This window comes from Petaurus breviceps, unplaced genomic scaffold, assembly GCF_028583685.1.
Source record: "Petaurus breviceps papuanus isolate PSGF00001 unplaced genomic scaffold, PetGlider_PUasm1.0 91133, whole genome shotgun sequence".
Classification (NCBI taxonomy): domain Eukaryota; kingdom Metazoa; phylum Chordata; class Mammalia; order Diprotodontia; family Petauridae; genus Petaurus; species Petaurus breviceps.
Genome location: NW_027187419.1, coordinates 59,229,620 through 59,249,485, shown reverse-complemented (window position 1 = coordinate 59,249,485; position 19,866 = coordinate 59,229,620). Strand labels below are relative to the sequence as shown.

The window sequence follows — 19,866 nt, the reverse complement described above, 5'->3', positions numbered from 1 at the left end:
TGACTAAATAAGTGATGGAGAAGATTCCACAAGATAAAATGGGCAATTTGATTAAATAAAAATAATTTTGCATGAACAGCTCTAATATAATTAATATCAGAAGGGAAACAGGTAAATAAGGGAACAATCTTTGAAACAAGTTTGTCTAATCAAATTTATGAGATCAAGAGTCATTTCCCAATAAACAAATGACCATGCCATCATTATTATGGAAAAAATGTTCCAAATCACAAATAATTAGAGAGATGTAGATTAAAGCAACTTTGAGATTCCACCTTAACACCTGTCAGTCTAGCAAAGATGACCAAAAAAGAAGAAAAAAAGCGTTAGGCTTTGGGAAAACAGATAAAACATTGCCCTGTTTGTTGAGATTGAATTGGTCTCTAGCCATTCTGGAAAACATTTTGAAGTATCTTGGAAGAGTTCTTAAACTGTACATACCTTTTGAACCAACTTCCTCATTACTAGGCTCATACTCCAGTGAAATCAAAGAAAGAGGAAGAGGATTTACACACGCACTCACACACAAACACATACGCACATTCGCAGTGGCATCTACAATAGAGAAAAACAGTTTTGAAAAACTTTACATTAAAATCAGTGCAGTGATAAACCTGAATTCAGAAGAGTGAAGATGAAACATACTACTTACTCCTGCCAGAAAAATGATAAACTTAAATTGTAGAGACAGAGACACATTTTCAGGCATGGCTGAGGAATTTGTTTTGTTAGACTATGGTGTGTTTTTGATTAGGGTTTTATTTTTCATTCTTTTTAAACTTTTCTCATATGGGGAGGGGGAGGTGTTGAGAGGTACAGGAGGTACAGATAAGTGCTCATGTAAACATAAAAATTTGTTAAGATAATAGCAACTAGCAATAAAGATTTGTTGTGTTTCTTTGAAAGAGGCTAAATTTTTACATAAAGTTTAACTTTCAAGTAGTTTGGGTATAGATGTTTAAATATTCTTTTGTAACTAAGTTACACACACATATATATGTATGTGTATATACATATACATCCATATATATGCATATGCACTTAAAATGTGCGTGTGTCGGTGTATACCTTCACTTTTCAAGAAACAAAAGAATTGGTTGAAAGAGCTAGGTACATTTACCCTAGAGAAGAGGAGACTTAGGGGGAATATGGAATAGCCTTCTTCAAGTATTTTAGGGGCCATCATGTGGAAGAGAAATTGTCCCCATACAACAGAACTGGAAGTGATGGAAGGAAGTTATAGAGAAACAGATTTTGACTCAATTTGAGGAAATAATTATAGTTATCTGAGAAAGAAAGGCACTCTGGAGGCACTGAGGTCCCTGTTACCAGGGATCTTCTACCACAGACTGAGTGACCACTTGTAAGCGATGTTTGTTACGTATTTCAAGCATGGGTTGTACTAGATGACCTCTGAGATTCAAAGATCATCTGGAAAAATATTTTTTACAATGAAAAAAAGTAACAAGAGTATAATTTTGTGCTTTTGACTTTTGTAAGCTCAGGTTTTTTTTCTTGAAATTATTATAACTGTACCTATTATTTACCTAAATTCTTCAAAGAAATTACATTTTACTAAATGTTTCACCAATAAAATGTTTATCCCCATAAGTATAGCCATTATATGAAAATCTGGGTTTTTTAAACAAGTAAATTAGGGAGTGGTGAATTACTTTATGAAAGTATTCGCTTTAGTATTCTTTTACATAGCAGCTTCCCCTTGGAACATATAAACTAGTTATAAGCCAATTTTTATAAAATACAATCCAGCTGTTCACGAATATTGTAAAAAGCAAGGTACATATTTATGGTTAATCACAACCAGGAAGAAAAATATGTGCATATGTAAATATAAGCTACAGGGATCCAATGATGGGAGGTCCATCTGGTTAAGAAATACATTTCCTGTGAGGACCCAAGTCCCAAGAGTTGGACCAGATGGCAAGAGTCTAAGACTCTGAATTCCCTTAGATCACTGTACTAACAGCAAAGAGATAACATAGTAAGGAAATGAGATGGGAGGTAGGACATTCAATAAAAGAAAAGAAAATGATGTTATATGGAATGATGAGCAAGAGAGGAGGAGTCAGCAAGGAACTCTGATTCATAGAGCCAACCAGAATCAGAGTTGAAAACTAACTCAGGGATTCTTAACTTGGATCTATGGATAAATTTCAAGAAGGAACCTGTGAACTTACTTTTTTTTTTTAATATATTGACAAGTATTTTAATTTAATTGATTTCTTTGTTATCCTCTGTATTTTCTTTTCTGCTCTTAAAGCCAGTATATCATTGCTTAATGGTAGATATGTGTTGCTGGACTGCCCAGTGGATCCAAGACAGAAAACAGGATTAACCTTTGGACTAAACTGACAGCAAAGGAGGCTGTTAGCAGGCAGGAATCTGGTAGATGGAAACTTCCTTTTCATGCTCTACTGAAGAATATTGTCAAGAAGAGATTTCTGCTGAGGTGCAGATAGGTTGTGATCTACAATGAATGAGGGAATGAATGTTCAAATGGAGGAAATGATGAACCTGTTGAAATGTTACATAGTTCTATATAATTTTTTGTCTGGGAAATGGGCCTTAGACATTCACTACCCTCATTTCATAGTCAAGGAAATTTAGAAGTAGGGAAGGGAGGTTTCTTGCTAAAGTCACCCAGGTAACAGTAGCAGAACTATCCAGTCAGTCCCTCTGACTCTGAATTGAAGAGTTTTTCTAATTCTAGATGACCTTTGAGATCCCTTCCATTTCTGAAACATTGTGGTTTTATGATGTCTCAGGAGCATAGGTTACTAGTTTATGCTAGCTGATTCCATAAATGGGTACCTCCTACAAAAATAATATCATACATTTGTGTATAGAATTCTTAGGATTAAAACAGCCATTCCAGGGGCGGCCAGGTAGCACAGCGAGTAAGAGGACCGGCTCCAGTGTTGAGAAGACCTGGAGATCGAATCCCGGGCTCAGACACTTAGCACCCACCCAGAAACACCTGGACGTGTAACCTTGAGCAAGTTACTTAACCCCAATTGCTTAGGAGCGGCCAGGTGGCTCAGAGAGTAAGAGCACCGGCTCAGTGTTGGGACGACCTGGAGATCAAATCCCGGGCTCAGACACTCAGCACCACACCCAGAAATAGCTGGCCGTGTAACCTTGAGCAAGTTACTTAACCCTGATTGCTTATTAAAAAAAAAAAAAAAACCAGCCATTCCACATCCCTATTAAGCATATGGGACAGGTGGCCCTACTTTACAAAGCAAATTGGCCTCTAAATGTTAAGTGATTTACCTAATATTATTCAGCAAACTAGCAGCAAGAATCAGGATCTTATGTTTTTCTGTTTTAGCATCCTGACTCAGCAATGGATTGAGCTTAGGGGGTAATAAATAGTGCAGGGACACCTTCTATACATCTCCGCTTTCAATAAAAATCAGTGTAACGTATCAGTTACCTTTTCTCCTGAATACATCTTCCATCCATTAACAGTGCATTCCTATAGTACCACTTTATTTATTCTTTTCAGTAGTAGAAACATCAAATGTTATTTTTGGTTAAGGGCATGGGAAATTCTAAATTCATCCTCTTCTAATAAGCCCCAAAGTCTCTTGTTGAGAATGAAAAATGATTCAGTAAGATGAGAGGTTCCAGTTTTACAGTGGTAGCTGAGCCTAAAATTAAACTCTTCAGGGGGAGTCTAGGTTGATTCTATGCATTTAATTAAATATGTAGAATATTTGCAGTACATGGAGTATATTCAGTGTCCCACACACAGAATGACTAGAACTACCCTTTATAGTACCCGAATTAGTTGAATCATACCTTTTAAAACTGAGCCACATCCACTCTGAAGTTGACTGTATATGGCACCTAGTTGCTGCTCCCACCCCTATTCTGACCTTGTGTTTCTTTTTCAGGGTTTGAGTTTAGAGTTACAACCCTCAGTGATCTGAGTATAACTGTCCAGGGATGAAATTTACTATCTTGATATAATCCCATATTCTAATCCCAAATGGAAATGAACATCAAGCCTAGATAGTTCTTGTAGTATGGTGTTGGTGTTTCATGTATGTTTCCTGTTATGAGAAGTGAATTTCTTTTCATAAAGATACATTAATAATATGACCTAAAGGCCTCTGGAAAGTCTGAGAATAAAGAGTTATAAATGTTATTTTTCTACTTCTTGTCTGTAGGGAACTTAAAAATCTCATCACTTCTTTAAAACACTTCTGGTACCATATTGAGAAAGCTAATTGTTTGCCCAGCTAATCATTTAGATGACCTTACTAGCTTTAAAGTGCATATTAGGAATAAATACTCCTATGGAGTTTCCCTTTTCCATTTGTATTAAGAGGCTAAGGGCCATAGAAAGATATAGAAGAGAAGGCACACACACACACACAAAATACACAATAACCTTTTTTAGTGCAACTGTTTAATTGGATTAGAATTTGAGTGGTTGAAATCCAGTACTAATTCAAACTTAGACAAGTTTATTCATTGAAGTACCAAAAAGATCTCAATATAAGGCATGTTGATCAGGACAGCAGTCTCTTGATGACATTAATGTGAAGTGTTAATATATAAAGTTAAGATGTACAGTGATAATGCATTTTATGAAGTCCTGAAATTTCAGAACTTTTTGATCGAAGAATTTAGATTTAGTTCTTACCTTTCCCATACTTTTTTTTTATTTCAGGCAACAAGAGAAGCCCTTACTCAGCACTGTGTTTGCCTTGGAAGTTCTCTGGGCAAAGAAAATGACATTGCCTTGATCATTGATGGCCACACACTGAAGTATGCCCTCACATTTGAAGTCAGGCAGATCTTCCTGGATTTGGCCCTCTCGTGTAAAGCAGTCATCTGTTGCAGGTAGGAGGATGTTCAGCATTCACCCATTTTGTGTTGATGTTGTATCAAAATGATTTGATAAAAAACATTTTTGTTCATGTAAAGATAAAGGAGGTAAAAAAATAAAAATAAATAAAAATTTAAAAAAAGATAAAAGAGGTGAAGTTTCTCCCTCTAAATGCATAGTGATCCCATACAAACTGCAAGGTCCAAATATATCCTTTTAGTTGTTAAGTTATACATTTTTAGGAGCCAGTGTATCTTTGTTAAGTCATAGATTTGTGTCTACTAGCATGATGAAGGATTAAATTAAAATCCTCCATATAGTATAACATTATAGCTCCAATCATGTGCTGATAATAGAGAACAAAAAAGAGAAGGGTCTGATTATGTTAGGGTGGGAGCTTCCCATATGTTCTGTCTATTAGATGTTCTAATTCTGAATGTCTGGGCAAGTGCCCAACTCCCAGAAGTGTGGTGTTTGTTTATTTATGTGTCTCTTGTCATAGGTCAGCTTTTCTCTCAAACTCTGTGGTTGAGTATTCCTTTCAGACAACAAGGAGCTTTGGTCTGGTTTTTATTATGTGTATTTTTCTGTTGAGATCTAATCAGTAGAGGTATGAACAGTCTGTATATATTTCTTCATGTTAATCTTTCAGGATTAATAAAGGTGGGTGGCATCACATTCTGTTGATAACTCGATGTTATGATGAGAAGAAAGCAAAATTGTTTGCAAAGAAGGGAAAATTAGATGAAAAATTAGATGAGAGGACATGAATTCTTAATAAGCCAGCAAAGGGGATTCCATCAGCAAAAAAAGAATGAATGAATGAATGAATGAATGAATGAATGAATGAATGAATGAATGAACATACATAAATAAGGTGAAAAGTGTTTGTCTCTCAAGGTAAAGACTTAAGTGCAGGAGTCCTCAAACCATCCTGACAATGTAGATTCATGAAAATATTATGACTATATTTGGAACACATCTGATGATTATGCTAAGAGTGCACACAATTATCTTGTCTGCTCTGGACCCTAAACTCTTCTTCATCATCTTTAGGCTGGATAAACATGGCATTTACTTGATGTCACCACTGTCCAGTGGCCCTGTGATACTTTTAGGTACTAATCTTATTCATGCTTATGTCAGATCATTGCATGACCTCTCTTCTTGTTCCCCCTGTCATTCTACCAGAACTCTAGGTCATTCATAGGCTCCTAAAACCCCTTAAAGACACCGTATCACCAGCAAAATGTCTTCAGAATAACCCAGCAAGTTCCAACTTTGTTTTTAAAAAAATAAAAAAGAAGAGGAAAAAGCAATTAAGCAAAATTAACTAGTACATCAGTCATGTCTATTATGCAGAACATGTAATATTCTATACCTGTAACATCCCACCTCTGCAAAACACTGAGGGATATGTATTTTTCAACTCCTTTTTGAGACCAAGTTTGGTTATTATAATTATGACATTTAATTTCATATTTGTCTTTTCAGTTGATATTGTTGTTTGTATTGCTTTCTTGATTCTGCGTAAGCTGCTTTGCATTAGTTGATATATCTGCCCCTGCTTTTCTTTTTCTTTTTTTTTTTTAAAGCAGTTGGGGTTAAGTAACTTGCTCATGGTTACACAGCCAGTTATTTCTGGGTGTGGTGCTAAGTATCTGAGCCCGGATTTGATCCCCAGGTCATCCCAACACTGGGGCTGATGCTCTTACTCACTGAGCCACCTGGCCACCCCTAAGCAATTGGGGTTAAATAACTTGCTCAAGGTTACACGGCCAGGTGTTTCTGGGTGGGTGCTAAGAGTCTGAGCCCAGATTCGATCCCCAGGTCATCCCAACGCTGGGGCCTGTGCTCTTACTCGCTGTGCTACCTGGCCGCCCCTTGCCCCTGCTTTTCTGAAGTCTCCTACCGTTAATACTTTGTTTATGGTGCAGCAATGATCTATTATATTTGTAACACACTTTGTTTAGCTATTTCTCATTCAGTGGCCCATCTGCTCTGTTTCCATTACTTGCTATCACAAAAAGTTTTGCCCCAAATGAATATAAGATCTTCCCCATCTATTAACAGCCCTCATATGGAGCCTATTAAGGGGAGCTTACTTAGAGGAGGCTTGCTTGTAGGAAGGCTTTCACACCTTTTGTTAATTTCTAATTAGGTACTGAGTCATGAAAGGTTGTGATGCCCTCTGGCTCTCAAAAGGGTATATACACTCTGAGGTTAGCATTTTGCTTTGGGGCTTACTCATTGGAAGAATGTTCTTGTGATTTGATGAGATGAGACTCTGGGTACCGTTAAGGAACCTCCCAGCTTTGAAAAACCTGGTATCTATATGTGTATTGCATTGATCAGAAATTTGGATCTGTCTGTTGATCTGTGCTGATTTCTCAGACAGAAGCCCTGTCTGTTTGTCTTTATTTCCCTGCTTGTATTTTCTCTGTTCTCTTTGTTTGGATTTTCTCTGAAGTTCAGGGTGCTGATTTTTCCCCTGAACTAATGAATGTAATTAAAAAAAGATTGTTGACCCTTTAAACAACTATCTTTCCTAGTAAAGCAGATCTAAGAACCTGTGCTAGTAGATAACCTGGGTATGCCAGTGTGGTTGCCACTATACTTACTGTCTCTGGGACTTTTCTTTCTGTCTTTAACTTCCTTAAACAATTTACCTAACATTTGGGGACCCCTCCAATTTTAACTATTTCCATCTTTTGTTATTTTGATCTATTTGCTAATAGTGAGTTAGATTGTACATTTAGACCTGTATTGTTTTGGATTTTTCTCAGTGATTTGGAAAAAAAATCTTTCATATAATTGTTAGTAGTGTGAATTATTTTTCTCTTGAGAACTCTTGAGAAATCAGCACAGATCAACAGACACATCCAATATTCTTTGGGGATTTAAACATTGGGGAATGACCACTGTGCTATATTGGGAAAAGTCAGGAGATTCCAAGGTTTGAATCCTGTCTCTGATATTTACTAGCTTTGCAAAAATGGGTTAAGTGGCTTAACCTTTCTGAGTTTGTTTCAGCATTTATAAAATGGGAATAATAATAGTACCTATATTATTTACCTCACAAGACTGTTGTAAAGAAAGTACTTTGTAAGCCTTAAAAAGCTATTTGAATGTGAGTAATTGCATTATTATTATCATTATTGCTTTTAATTGGTTGTTCTGACACGACTTTGTCTCATCTCCAGGCTATCATTCATCCTGTATCCAAAATATTCCTTCTAATGCATAGTTTATCACACCATTAGTCTGCTCAGAAATCTTCAGTAGGGTTCCTCTGCCTACTGAATAAAATCCAAACTTTTATGCTGGCATTGAAGATTTGACAATTTGGGCTTCAGCCTGACTTTCATGGAAATTTCTTTCATGTGTTACTAGAATATTAGATATACATTTAGGGTTCCCTGCCCTCTCTAATCTGTACTTAAAAAAATTTTTTTTTGCTTTTTTGGAGGGGGGGGGGAAGGTAGGGCAGTTGGGGTTAAGTGACTTTCCCAAGGTCACACAGCTAGTAAGTGTTATGTGTCTCAGGCCCAATTTTAACTCAGGTCCTCCTGACTCCAGGACCAGTGCTCTATTTACTGTGCCACCTAGCTGCCCCTAATCTGTACTTTCGTACACTCAGTTTTCTGTGTCTGAAAGGAGGCAACTTTACCTATTAAATATCATCCTTCAAGGCCCATTTCAGGTTCCACTTCCTCTGTGACACCTCTGTTGATTATCTACCTCCTTTCAACTAGTAATTATCCCATCTACCATTAAATATCTCATCCTGCTCCAGTGGTCCATATTCACTTATTCATAATCATTCACATTCATTGCCTTAAAAGAATCATAAATGAATATCACACTGAGGAATCATGGAAAGATACATAGTCAGTATAGAAGGCAATGTGAAATATCTCATTGGAAAAACCACTGACCTGGAAAATAGATCCAGGAGAAATAATTTAAAAATTATTGGACTCCCTGAAAGCCACGATAAAAAAATAGCCTACATACCATCTTTCAAGAAATTATCCAGCAAATTTGCCCTGATATTCTAGAACCAGAGGGCAAAATAGAAATTGAAAGAATTCACTGATCACCTCTTTAAAAAGATTCCAAAAAGAAAACTCATAGGAATATTATAGCCAAATTCCAGAGTTCCCAGGTCAAGGAGAAAATATTGCAAGCAGTCAGGAAGAAACAATTTGAGTATTGTGGAAATACAATCAGTATAACACAAGACCTAGCAGCTTCTACATGAAGGGATCAAAGGGCTTGGAATATGATATTCTGGAGGTCAAAGAAGCTAGGATTAAAACCAAGAATCACCTACCCAGCAAAACTGAGTATAATGTTTCAGGGGAAAATATGGTCATTCAATGAAATAGAGGATTTTCAAGAATTCTTGATGAAAAAAAAAAGAGCTGAACAGAAAATTTGACTTTCAACTACAAGAAGCAAGAGAAACATGAGATGGTAAACAGGAAAAAGAAATCATAAGGAACTTATTAAAGTTGAACTATTTACATTCCTACATGGAAAAATGATTATTGTAACTCATAAGACTTTTCTCAGTATGAGAATAGTTGAAGGATATATATATGTATATATATATACGTACATATATATGTATGTATAAGAGGGTGTATGTGTATATAAATATATATGTGAGCATGGGCATATGTATGTACATGTATACATAGACAAAGGCACAGGATAAATTGCATATGAAGGGATGATATCTAAAAAATAAAATTAAGAGGTGAGAGAGGAATTTATTGGGAGAAGGAGAAAGGGAGACATAGATCAGGGTAAATTATCTCATAAAAGAGGCAAGAGAAAGCTGTTACAATAGAGGGGAAGAGCAGGAAGGTGAAAGGGAATAGGACAACCTTACTCTCATTGAATTTGGCTTAAGGAGGGAATAACATACACACTCAATTTGGTATCTTACCCTATAGGAAAATGGGAGATAGTGGGATAAGAGGGGGCATGATGGAAGGGAGGGTAGATTGGAGGAGAGGGTAGTTAGAAGCAAACACTTTTGAAAAGGGATAAGGTCAAAGGAGAAAATAGAATAATTGGGGGGCTGGATAGGATGGAGGGAAATATAGTTCATCTTTCACAATTTGAAAAAAAAGAAGTAGATAGATTGATAGATAGATTGATGAAAAATTCTAGAAAAATGAGGTACCTATGAGGACAGATTGTTTCATTTATTATTTTTGTATACTGAGCACCAGCATAGTGCCTGGTACATCATAGACATTCAGTAAATGCTTGTGGACTGATTTGGTTGTGAGGGAATTCCAGAATTCACACACATGCACACATATGTATGCACATACACACACACTAATATATACATATATTTAAAGTGTAATATATAATCTATTATACATATCAGATATAACATATCATAAGCACAATACATATATTATAATATTGGCATTTGCTATATGATCATTAAATCACAAATATTGTAATACATAATATTTAATACATACATATTTTCCATATTTATACATATACCCATGTGTATATATGTATATACACACATATACAAAGGTGAAAATTTATCTAGCACCCACCTTCAAGCACCTTAAAATCTAATGATGAGATTTTTATGTGCATACACACATGTGTATATATGCACATACTTACATGCACACATTCATCCTATGTGTATATATGTGAGCATTTGTATATTCATACATATATACATATATAGATATGTATATATATTCATAACCCTATAGATAAATGCATGTATGTATATATCTATGTGTATATACACATATAATCTCACCACTAAGTTTTAAACCACTTGAAGGTAAGTACTGTGTATTTTTTCATTATTCCTAGTGCTTCACATAATATCTCATATTTCATAGTGACCTTGAGTACATGTTTGACTAACTTTTGTAAGACAGATGAGCAAAATGATATTGTGCTTGATAGAGGAAGATAATGTAGCTGGACATGGGGAGGAATAATATAATGGCAGTCATTCTTAGGATGTGGTGGGCTGATAGAAATCTCAGAGTCTTGCAGCTAGTAAATGTCTGAGACTGAACTACCTCAGGTCTTCCTGAATGTCATTCACAGGGATTATATAGGTGTTGATAGAAACAGAGTATGCGGCTTGGTCCTGACCACCAGGAGCAACTGTGTGGGATGGTTTTGGAGATGGAATTGAGGTGGGGAGTGGGGTGAAAACAACACAAAAAAGAACTAATTGTGGACAACAAGGCTTGAAAAGCAGTAGCAAGTCGTGGTTGGGAGGGAGCTAGTGAGCCAGTCAAAGGCCAGCAGGCTTATGAGAGGAGTGCCGGTGAGCAGAGCAGAGAAAAAGCCTGGACTGTCATGCTCCCTTGCCCATTAAGAACCACCCTTGCTATTTGTGAGGTTCCTGGGCCTATTTTGTAGATGGGGAAACAATTCCTGGGTCAGTTACAGGATCTGCTTCCCCTCTGCTTTCCTAGACTAGCCTTTCATTCCTAGCCCCACACCAGTGTCCTAACAAATGGAGACCCCCACCAATGTCTGAGGGAAAGGGGTTCACTTCAAACACTATCACATACTAATGATTGGGAATCCTCCTTCAAAGAGCAACAAAGAAGGCTGGCAGGGATACTTCACAGCTCACAGGCTGAGTGATAAAGACATCTGGCTCAAGTCAGTTTTTTAGAAAGGTCCCTGCCCTCTCCAGCTTGAAATATGGTCACTTGGTCAAGACTGTCCTGTTTTTCTAAATTCATAAGGTTCTTTTAGGAGTGCTTCTGACCCCAGGACACTGTTATTTAAGGTTCAGTGTTGGGATAAAATGAGGCATTTACGAGATATTGAACAATTAACAGAAAGAAGTTTAGTTTGTTTTCAAAGTAAAAAAAAATTAAGCTACAGGGACACAGTGACATTTGGTGGCCCTGTTCAACTTTGCAATACAACTCTACAACAACAATAATAATAAAAAAACACTGGGGCAGCTAGGTGGCACAATGACAAGAGCACTGGCCCTGGAGTCAGGAGGACCTGAGTTCAAATCCAGTCTCAGACACTGAATACCTACTAGCCATGTGACCTTGGGCAAGTCACTTAACCCCAATTGCCCTGCCCTCCCCCTCCAAAAAAAAGGCCAAAAAAAAGTTACCTTATTCAGTAATAATAAACATTTACATAGCATTCTGTGTTGAGCACTTCACAAATTTTTGCATCAATTATTTACATCTACTTGGGAGGTAGATACTATAGTAATCTCTATTTTAAAGATGAAGAATCTGAGGCAAATAGAAGTTAAGTGACTTGCCCAGAGTCACACAGCTAGTAAGTATTTGAGAAGAAATTGGAATTTAGGTCTTCCCAACCCCAGACCCAGTGCTCTGTCCACTACCTAGAGAGCTGCGTAACAGGAAATGTGACTTGTCAGCAGAGTAAGGTATGGCAACTCTAGTGGACTTTGGAGGAACCCAGACTCCATGTAGCTGGTACTTTTTTATACTCTGATGTGACCAAGAAACTGTTAAGGGAGATAGGGGTCTATCAAGTCCCAGGCATAGCTTGTATTACCTTTTAGGGAAAACTAATCCTTGTTGTGAGGCAATGGGAAACCTTTGTCTTTTTATACATCCACCACAAGATATGGTAATGTGGTCCAGTATGCCCTGTTTCTCTACACCCATAAGGGCTCTTCTCATTTGCCCCAAACTCTAGACCAGAATTGATAGATATCAGCTGTATAGTTCTAGCCCTTTGTTCAGTGAATATAGTTATCTTTAAGTACTTGAAATTAGTGGTGTGGAAGAGGGATTCTGATTGTTTTGTTTGGTGCCCCAGGGCAGAGACTGGAACAATGGTGGAAGTAGCCTGGAGGCAAATTTAGGTTAGGCTCCAGAAAAAACTTCCTAACAATTAGATCTGTTTAAAAGTGAAATGTGCGAACTGGGGAGGTGGTAGACTGCAAAAGCCATTTCTCCACTTGTCCCGTATCTTATGGGTTCAGGTATGGCTAGTTCCTTCATGGAATGAACTGAAGGGGGCCAAGGAGGTACCTTCCCACTTAGAAAGGATGTTCTTTTGTTTCTCAGTTATCTGTAAGGTCCTATCCCAGGCAGACATCCTGATTTACTGTTTAAGGAAGAGACCTTAACTGTTTGGTTTGAGTGAATAGTAAGAATGGGATAGGGAGTATGGAAGGAGTTTGGGGGAGGACTTCTCCCTTACAGCCTTCGTGTTTATGTTGTAAAGTAACTGAGTAAGCATATGCCTGATTGTGTGACTGGCTCATTGATTTCGAACTAAATAAATATGACACTACAAACTGTTGGTGCTTCTCCCCGAGGCCAGAAGGAATCGGAAGTGAGCCAGTTCCTTTCCAGATGCCCCTCATGGTCAAGTAACCATCTCTTTTAATTATTGGGGGAGGAGGGGAAGCAAGGAGGAAAGGAACAAGGAACAATGTACATGGAAAAATACTGAAAATTGTAAAGCCAAGCCAAAAAAAAAGTGATGTAACTTCATAGGTTTACAAAGGGAAATAAAAATAAGTAGGTTTGAGTCTCAGGAGAGAGTGAGGAATGCCTTTAAGGCTTTATAAGAACGGGCCCTTTTCTTGCCAGGTGCATGATACTAAAGAAAGAAAAACATTTTTTTTTAAATTCCTTCCTACTCTTGACTGTTTTAACAGTATTTTGTGTGTCACGTAAGACTGTACACTTCAAAAATTCACAGGAAGGAGCTCAAGCTCTAATTTGGCGCAGCTAGAGGAAATTTCAAATTAAATATGTTGCAGTCTTCAAATAGAAATATTGAGGAGGGGAATCTGGTTCTTTGGGTTTGTTGTTGTTTTCTTTCATTTCTTTAAACATAATGGTGCACTGCTTTACTCTCCAGGAAGGTCTTTTTTTTTTTTAGGTATTCTCAGAACCCTAGAACTCTACATGAGTACCGGATGAACCTTTTAAACATATATATTTACCACTCAGTCACACTTTTTAAAATATTTAAATTCTATTTATTTCCTTGGCCTCAGAAACTGCCCCCCCAAATGGATTCACAGAAACAATCTTTCAAAAGGTATTTGTAATAAATTGTACCTGTTTCTGGTTCCTTCTGGAGGAAAATTAAAAACAACAACAAAAACTTCTATAGCCCTATAAAAGCATAACACATTGTTTCTGACTGTTTTAGTTCAAAGTATGGTTAATTTTATGTAAAATGCAGATTTAGCAATTCTGAACTAGAGACTGCAAAGTATAAAGAAAGGGGACCTGAATTTGGCTTTTGAAGGCCCCCTCTGAAACTAGCTGTCACTTATTCTCTGAACCCTCCTCATCTCCAACTCCTGTTTTCCTGGCTTCCTTCAAATCTTGGTTAAAATCCCATCTTCTGCAAGAAGCCTTTCCTTATCCCTGGTAATCCTGGTGCCTCCTTTCTGTTGATTACCTCCAGTTTATCTGTATATTTAGCTTTTTGTGTGTTGTTTTGCCTGTTAGACTGTGAGCCCCTTTAAGAGCATGCACTGTCTTTTGCCATTCTGTGTATGTGTACATAGAAGGTATTTAAGAAATGTTTGTTGGGGCGGCTAGGTGATGCAGTGAGTAAATAGCTGGTCCTGTAGTTGGGAGGACCAGGGTTCGGTTCCAGCCTCAGACACTTTAACACCCACACACCAAAAAAACTAGCCATGTAACCTTGGGCAAGTTACTTAAACCCAATTGCCCTCCAAAAGGCCAAAAACCATATATATATATATTTTTTTTTTTGATGGATTTCCTGAACCTCAGGTTCTTTGTATAATGGGTTAATAAAATTGTATTATGTCAGAGACCCATTTTGGAGTTGTGGATAGAGAGATGGCCTCAGACGTACAAAAGCCCAAGGTTCAGACCTACCTATACCACATTCTGGCTTTGTCATCCTGGGCAAGGAAGTGGCTCACAAGGGGCTCCCTGTACTGATGAAATCACTGGTCAATACATCTCTGTGTCTATCATCTCTATCTGTGTGTATATGTGTTTATGTATGTATGAGTGTGTGTGTGTGTGTGTGTGTGTGTGTATGGAGAGTGTTGTGAGTGAAGTACTTTGTAAATCTCCAAGTGCTATATTTTATATGAGCTGCTCTTGATAAAGTTTAAGTGATAGGCTAGTCAGTGAATTGGAAAACACATACATTTTTATAGTAATATTCAACTAAGGTTACCATTGAACAAGTTGAATTGAAACCTCCTACAATATTTATACTATGGAGGGGCGGAGCCAAGATGGTGGAGTAGAAGCATGACCTTCCCTCGGCTCTGGCTTCCACCTTCCCCAATCCATGTAAAAAGGGGACTCTAAACAAACTTTGGAGCTGCAGAACCCACAAAATGACACAGAGAAGCTAACCTCCCCTGAGGACAGCCCGGCAGGCCAGCAGGAATCCAGCCCAGCACTCTGGGAGCCGAGCCCAGTCCCACACCAAGGCTTTAGCCCCAGGGTGGGCCTGACCAGCCACCGGACAGAGGGATTCCAGAGCAGCAGCTGTGGCTGTTTCCAGATTTATCAACACATAGATGCGAAGGACAAACTGAGAGGCCAGTGCAGTCTGGACTTTGGGACCAGTAAGTGGAAGTACATGGCTTTTACCCTGGGGTGAGAAGCCGATGAGATACCTGCACAGACAGCCAGTGCCACGGGGCAGCTTCAGCTCCTGGTCTGCAGAGTGTAGGGGGACCAAGCACCAGTCTGAGGGGTAATCGCTCTTGCTTTAACCTGCTTGGATCTGGATTGCAGTCTAGGGTGGAGGTCCTGGGGTGTGTGTCAAGCTTGCCAGAGCATGTGGAGACCTCAGAGAGGGCACCCATCTAATACCTCCGGCAGATGAGAAAACCCCAGCGTTTGGGACGAGAGCTCCCCTGTCTGGTGGCAGAGTCCTACTGTGGCAAAAAGCCCAAAAGTCAAGTATTTGAGTGGCAAAATGAGCAGGCAAAGGAAACAAAGCAGACAGAAGATGCCAACATTACACTCCTATTTTGGGGACAAAAAGGAGCAAAGCATGGAACAGGAGGAAAACAGTGAAGTCAGAACTCCTGCACCAAAAGCTTCAAAGGAAAATATAAACTGGTTACCAGCCATAGAGGACCTTAAGAAGCAGATAAGAGAAGTAGAGGAAAAATTGGGAAGAGAAATGAGAACAATGCAAGAAAATAATGAAATGAGAGTCAACAACCTGACTGAGGAAAATAATACCTTAAAAAACAGACTGACTCAAATGGCAAAGGAGGCTCAAAAAGGCAATGAGGAGAAGAATGCCTTAAAAAGACGAGTTTGCCAGATTGAAAAAGAATCTCAAAAGATCAATGAGGAGAATCATTGCTTCAGAATTAGATTGGAGCAAATGGAAGCTAATGACTTTATGAGAAATTGAGATGCTGTTAAACAGATCCAAACAAATGAAAGAATAGAAGGCAATGTGAAATATCTCATGGGAAAAACCACTGACCTGGAAAATAGAACCAGGAGAGATAATTTAAAAATTATTCGACTACCTGAAAGCCATGACCAAAGTAAGAACCTAGAAATCATCCTCCAGGAAGTTCTCAAAGAAAACTGCCCTGATGTTTTAGTTCCAAAGGGCAAAATAGAGGTTGAAAGAATCCACCAATCACCTGCTGAAAAAGATCCCCAAAAGAAAACTCCTAGGAATATTATAGCCAGGTTCTGGAATTCCCAGATTAAGGAGAGAATATTACAAGCAGCCAGGAAGAAACAATTTGAATATTGTGGAAACACAATCAGGATAACCCAGGATCTGGCAGCTTCTATACTGAGGGATCGAAGGGCTTGGAATATGATATTCCGGAGGTCAAAGGAACTGGGATTAAAACCCAGAGTCACCTACCCAGCAAAACTGAGTATCATGTTTCAGGGGAAAATATGGTCATTCAGTGGAATAGAGGATTTTCAAGCATTCTTGCTGAAAAAAACAGAGTTGAATAGAAAATTTGACATTCAGACACAAGAAGCAAGAGAAGCATGAGAAGGTAAACAGGGAAAAGAAATCATAAGGAACTTATGAAAGTTGAACTATTAACATTCCTACATGGAAAAAAAATAATTGTATTAACTTATGAAACTTTTCTCAGTAGTTGAAGGGATTAGAAATATATATATATGTCTATATATGAGGGTATATGAGCATATGAATACATATGTGAATGTGTGTATATATATTTACAGATATACATAGAGGGCACAGAACCAATTTAACAGGATGGGATGATACTTAAAGGGTGAAATTAAGAGGTGAGAGGAATATAATGAGAGGAGATGGGGAGAGACAGATTGGGGTAAACTATCTCATACAGAAGATGCAAGGGAAAATGGTTACAATGGAGGGGAAGAATAGGAAGGCAAAAGGGAATGGGTCAACCTTATTCCCTTTGAATCTGGCTTGAGGAGGGAATGAAATACACACTAAATAGGGTATCTCACCCTCTAGGAGAATGGGGGGGAAGGGAATGAGAGGGGGGATGATGGAAGGGAGGGCAGGCTGGGGGGAGGAAGGTTGGAAGCACCCACTTTTGAAAAGGGACGGGATCAAAGTAGAGAATAGCACAAGTGGGAGGTAGGATAGGAGGGAGGGAAATATAGTCAGTCTTTTACGATATATCTATGATGTTATTGTTTTGCTTTAGCCACACATGTACAACCTATATTGAACTGCTTATCTTCCCAGTAAGGGTGGGTAACAAGGAAGGAAGGGAATGAATCTGGAATTGAAAGTTTTAAAATAAAATATTCAAATATATGTGTGTGTGTGTGTGTGTGTGTGTGTATATACTATTATTAATACCATCTTACATGTAATTGGGAAATAAGATATACAGGCACTGAGGCATAGAGATCCACTGGAAAAGTCAAAAGGGATATGGGAGAAAATATGGGAGAGAGCAGATTGGAGGAGGGGATATCCTGTGGGACTGCTATTTTGGAGCGGTGGGTAGTGGAAAAACGGGAAGAAAATTTGTAACTCAGAATCTGGTGGAAATGAATGATGTAAATCAGAAGTTAATAAAGCATTAAAAAAATTGAGGTAGTCACAGGTTTAAAGCTAGAATAAAAATAAAACATTTGCCAAAAAAAAAATATTTATACTATAATGGTTTTTAAGGGCAGGGACTAATACTTATACATCTTAGAAGATCACCTAGTAATGTCAAGGATTGAAGCAAGATAGGCCCTCTGGTAGATTTGAAGAGGCTAAATTTGGAGGCAGAGGACCTGGGTTTGAGTTGGATATGCTGTATACTGTCTTTGTGACCTTGAATAAGTAAGTCACTTAACCTTTTGGAACCTGTTTCTGTTTCCATATCTGAAAAATGAGGGAGTTGGACTAGCTGTTTATATGGTCCATCATGGTTCTGTGACCAGATTCTCAGCCAAATCTCTACCTAACACATCCACCTTATGTCAGCTCCCTTTTATTTCAGTGTTCTTGTAAATGTGTGTGTGTGTGTGTGTGTGTGTGTGGTGTGTATGTCTATGTGTGTGTTTTTAACAGACTTTTCAAAAACAGAACACTTCTAAATTTGATCTGCATTATTAACATTTTCATGGTCACTTTCTTAAATCTCAGAGAATCTACAAAACAATAAATCTTACATTCTTGATTTGTAGCATTTATGGATTTCTAGGGTGTAAATTCCCAATAATGAAAATTGAACAGTTAATCCCCAAGCTGGTTTGACTCTAACATACCACTTTCTTGTTTCCCTGAGAATCACTACACCATGACCAACTAAATGATTAGTTAAGTCTTGCCTGGAACCTTCCTATCACCACAAGTCCCAGGCACACTGCTCACTTCCTTTCAGATTCACTCTCCAGTCTGTCCCATGTTTATAATTGCAGACTTGCGCCACTGAGAAGGGGACTGAAGCATATTCTCAAAGATTTACTTCTAGTTAATACTGTGAAAAAAAATTGTCTCACACTGAGAAAGCAGTTGCTGTTACCATACCTACCATGCATTTTGTTTTATCAAATTTTCAAAAGAAATAAAGTATTTGAGAGGGCTGCTTTAAGTTTCACACTCAAAGTCAGCATGACTAACCTCCCCCCCTAAAAAAAAAAAAACCTGCCCTTCCTGCCATTTTCCCTATTTTTTAAAATAGTTCCACCATCAGTACCACCATGTTTCCAGCCTGTTGGGTTTGAAGCCTCTGGGGTATCCTTGGCCCTTCCCTCTCCCTAACCTTCCATTTGCAATCAGTTGCTTCGTCCTAACTTCAACTTTTCCAGTATCTTTCATGTATGATCCCTCCTTTTTACTCCCCTATCAGTCACAGTGATTGATGCTTTTATTGTCCTTCTTTAAACTGTTATAATAGCTATTGACTCCTCTCTGGCCCTAATCTCTTATTTCTCCAGTTCATCTCTCACACATTGGTCAAAATCATCTTCCTAAATCTCATTTTCCACACTTTAAAAATAGAGATTAAAAATTCCCCTGCCTAAATCAGGGTTTTTTTTGAGTTAATAGAGAGGGAAAAACTTGGTAAAACAAAGTTCTATACAAATACAATTTTCCCTTATTGTTCTTAATCCACCTATTTGGTTTCTGGCTAAGGAAAAATTATCAATTCTTCCTTCATTTTTTACTTTGCTTTTTTGGGTAGCGTGGTGCATTCCAAGGCATGTAAGTTCCTAACCTATATTTTTGTGGAGGTGTTGACCTTTTAGGCTGAAGGCTGTTTTGTTTCAGTGGTAATTTATACTTCCTCACTTAAGTGGTTTTATGATTTCCTTTCTTCCTTCCTTTCTTTCTTTCTTTTTCTTTCTTCCTTTCTCTTTCTTCTTTCTTTCTTTCTTTCTTTCTTTCTTTCTTTCTTTCTTTCTTTCTTTCTTTCTTTCTTTCTTTCTTTCTTTCTCTCTCTCTCTCTCTCTCTCTCTCTCTCTCTCTCTCTCTCTCTCTCTCTCTCTCTCTCTCTCTCTCTCTCTCTCTCTCTCTCTCTCTCT

The 19,866-nt window shown here is 38.0% G+C and overlaps 1 protein-coding gene across 1 annotated transcript in view; it reads left to right on the top strand.

Annotated features, from left to right (window-relative positions):
- ATP8A2 (ATPase phospholipid transporting 8A2) overlaps positions 1-19,866 on the top strand; it is a 784,050-nt gene that overhangs the window by 385,510 nt on the left and 378,674 nt on the right. The window contains 1 exon segment of the mRNA XM_069080803.1: positions 4,703-4,875. Within this exon segment, the coding sequence (XP_068936904.1) occupies positions 4,703-4,875 (173 nt within the window).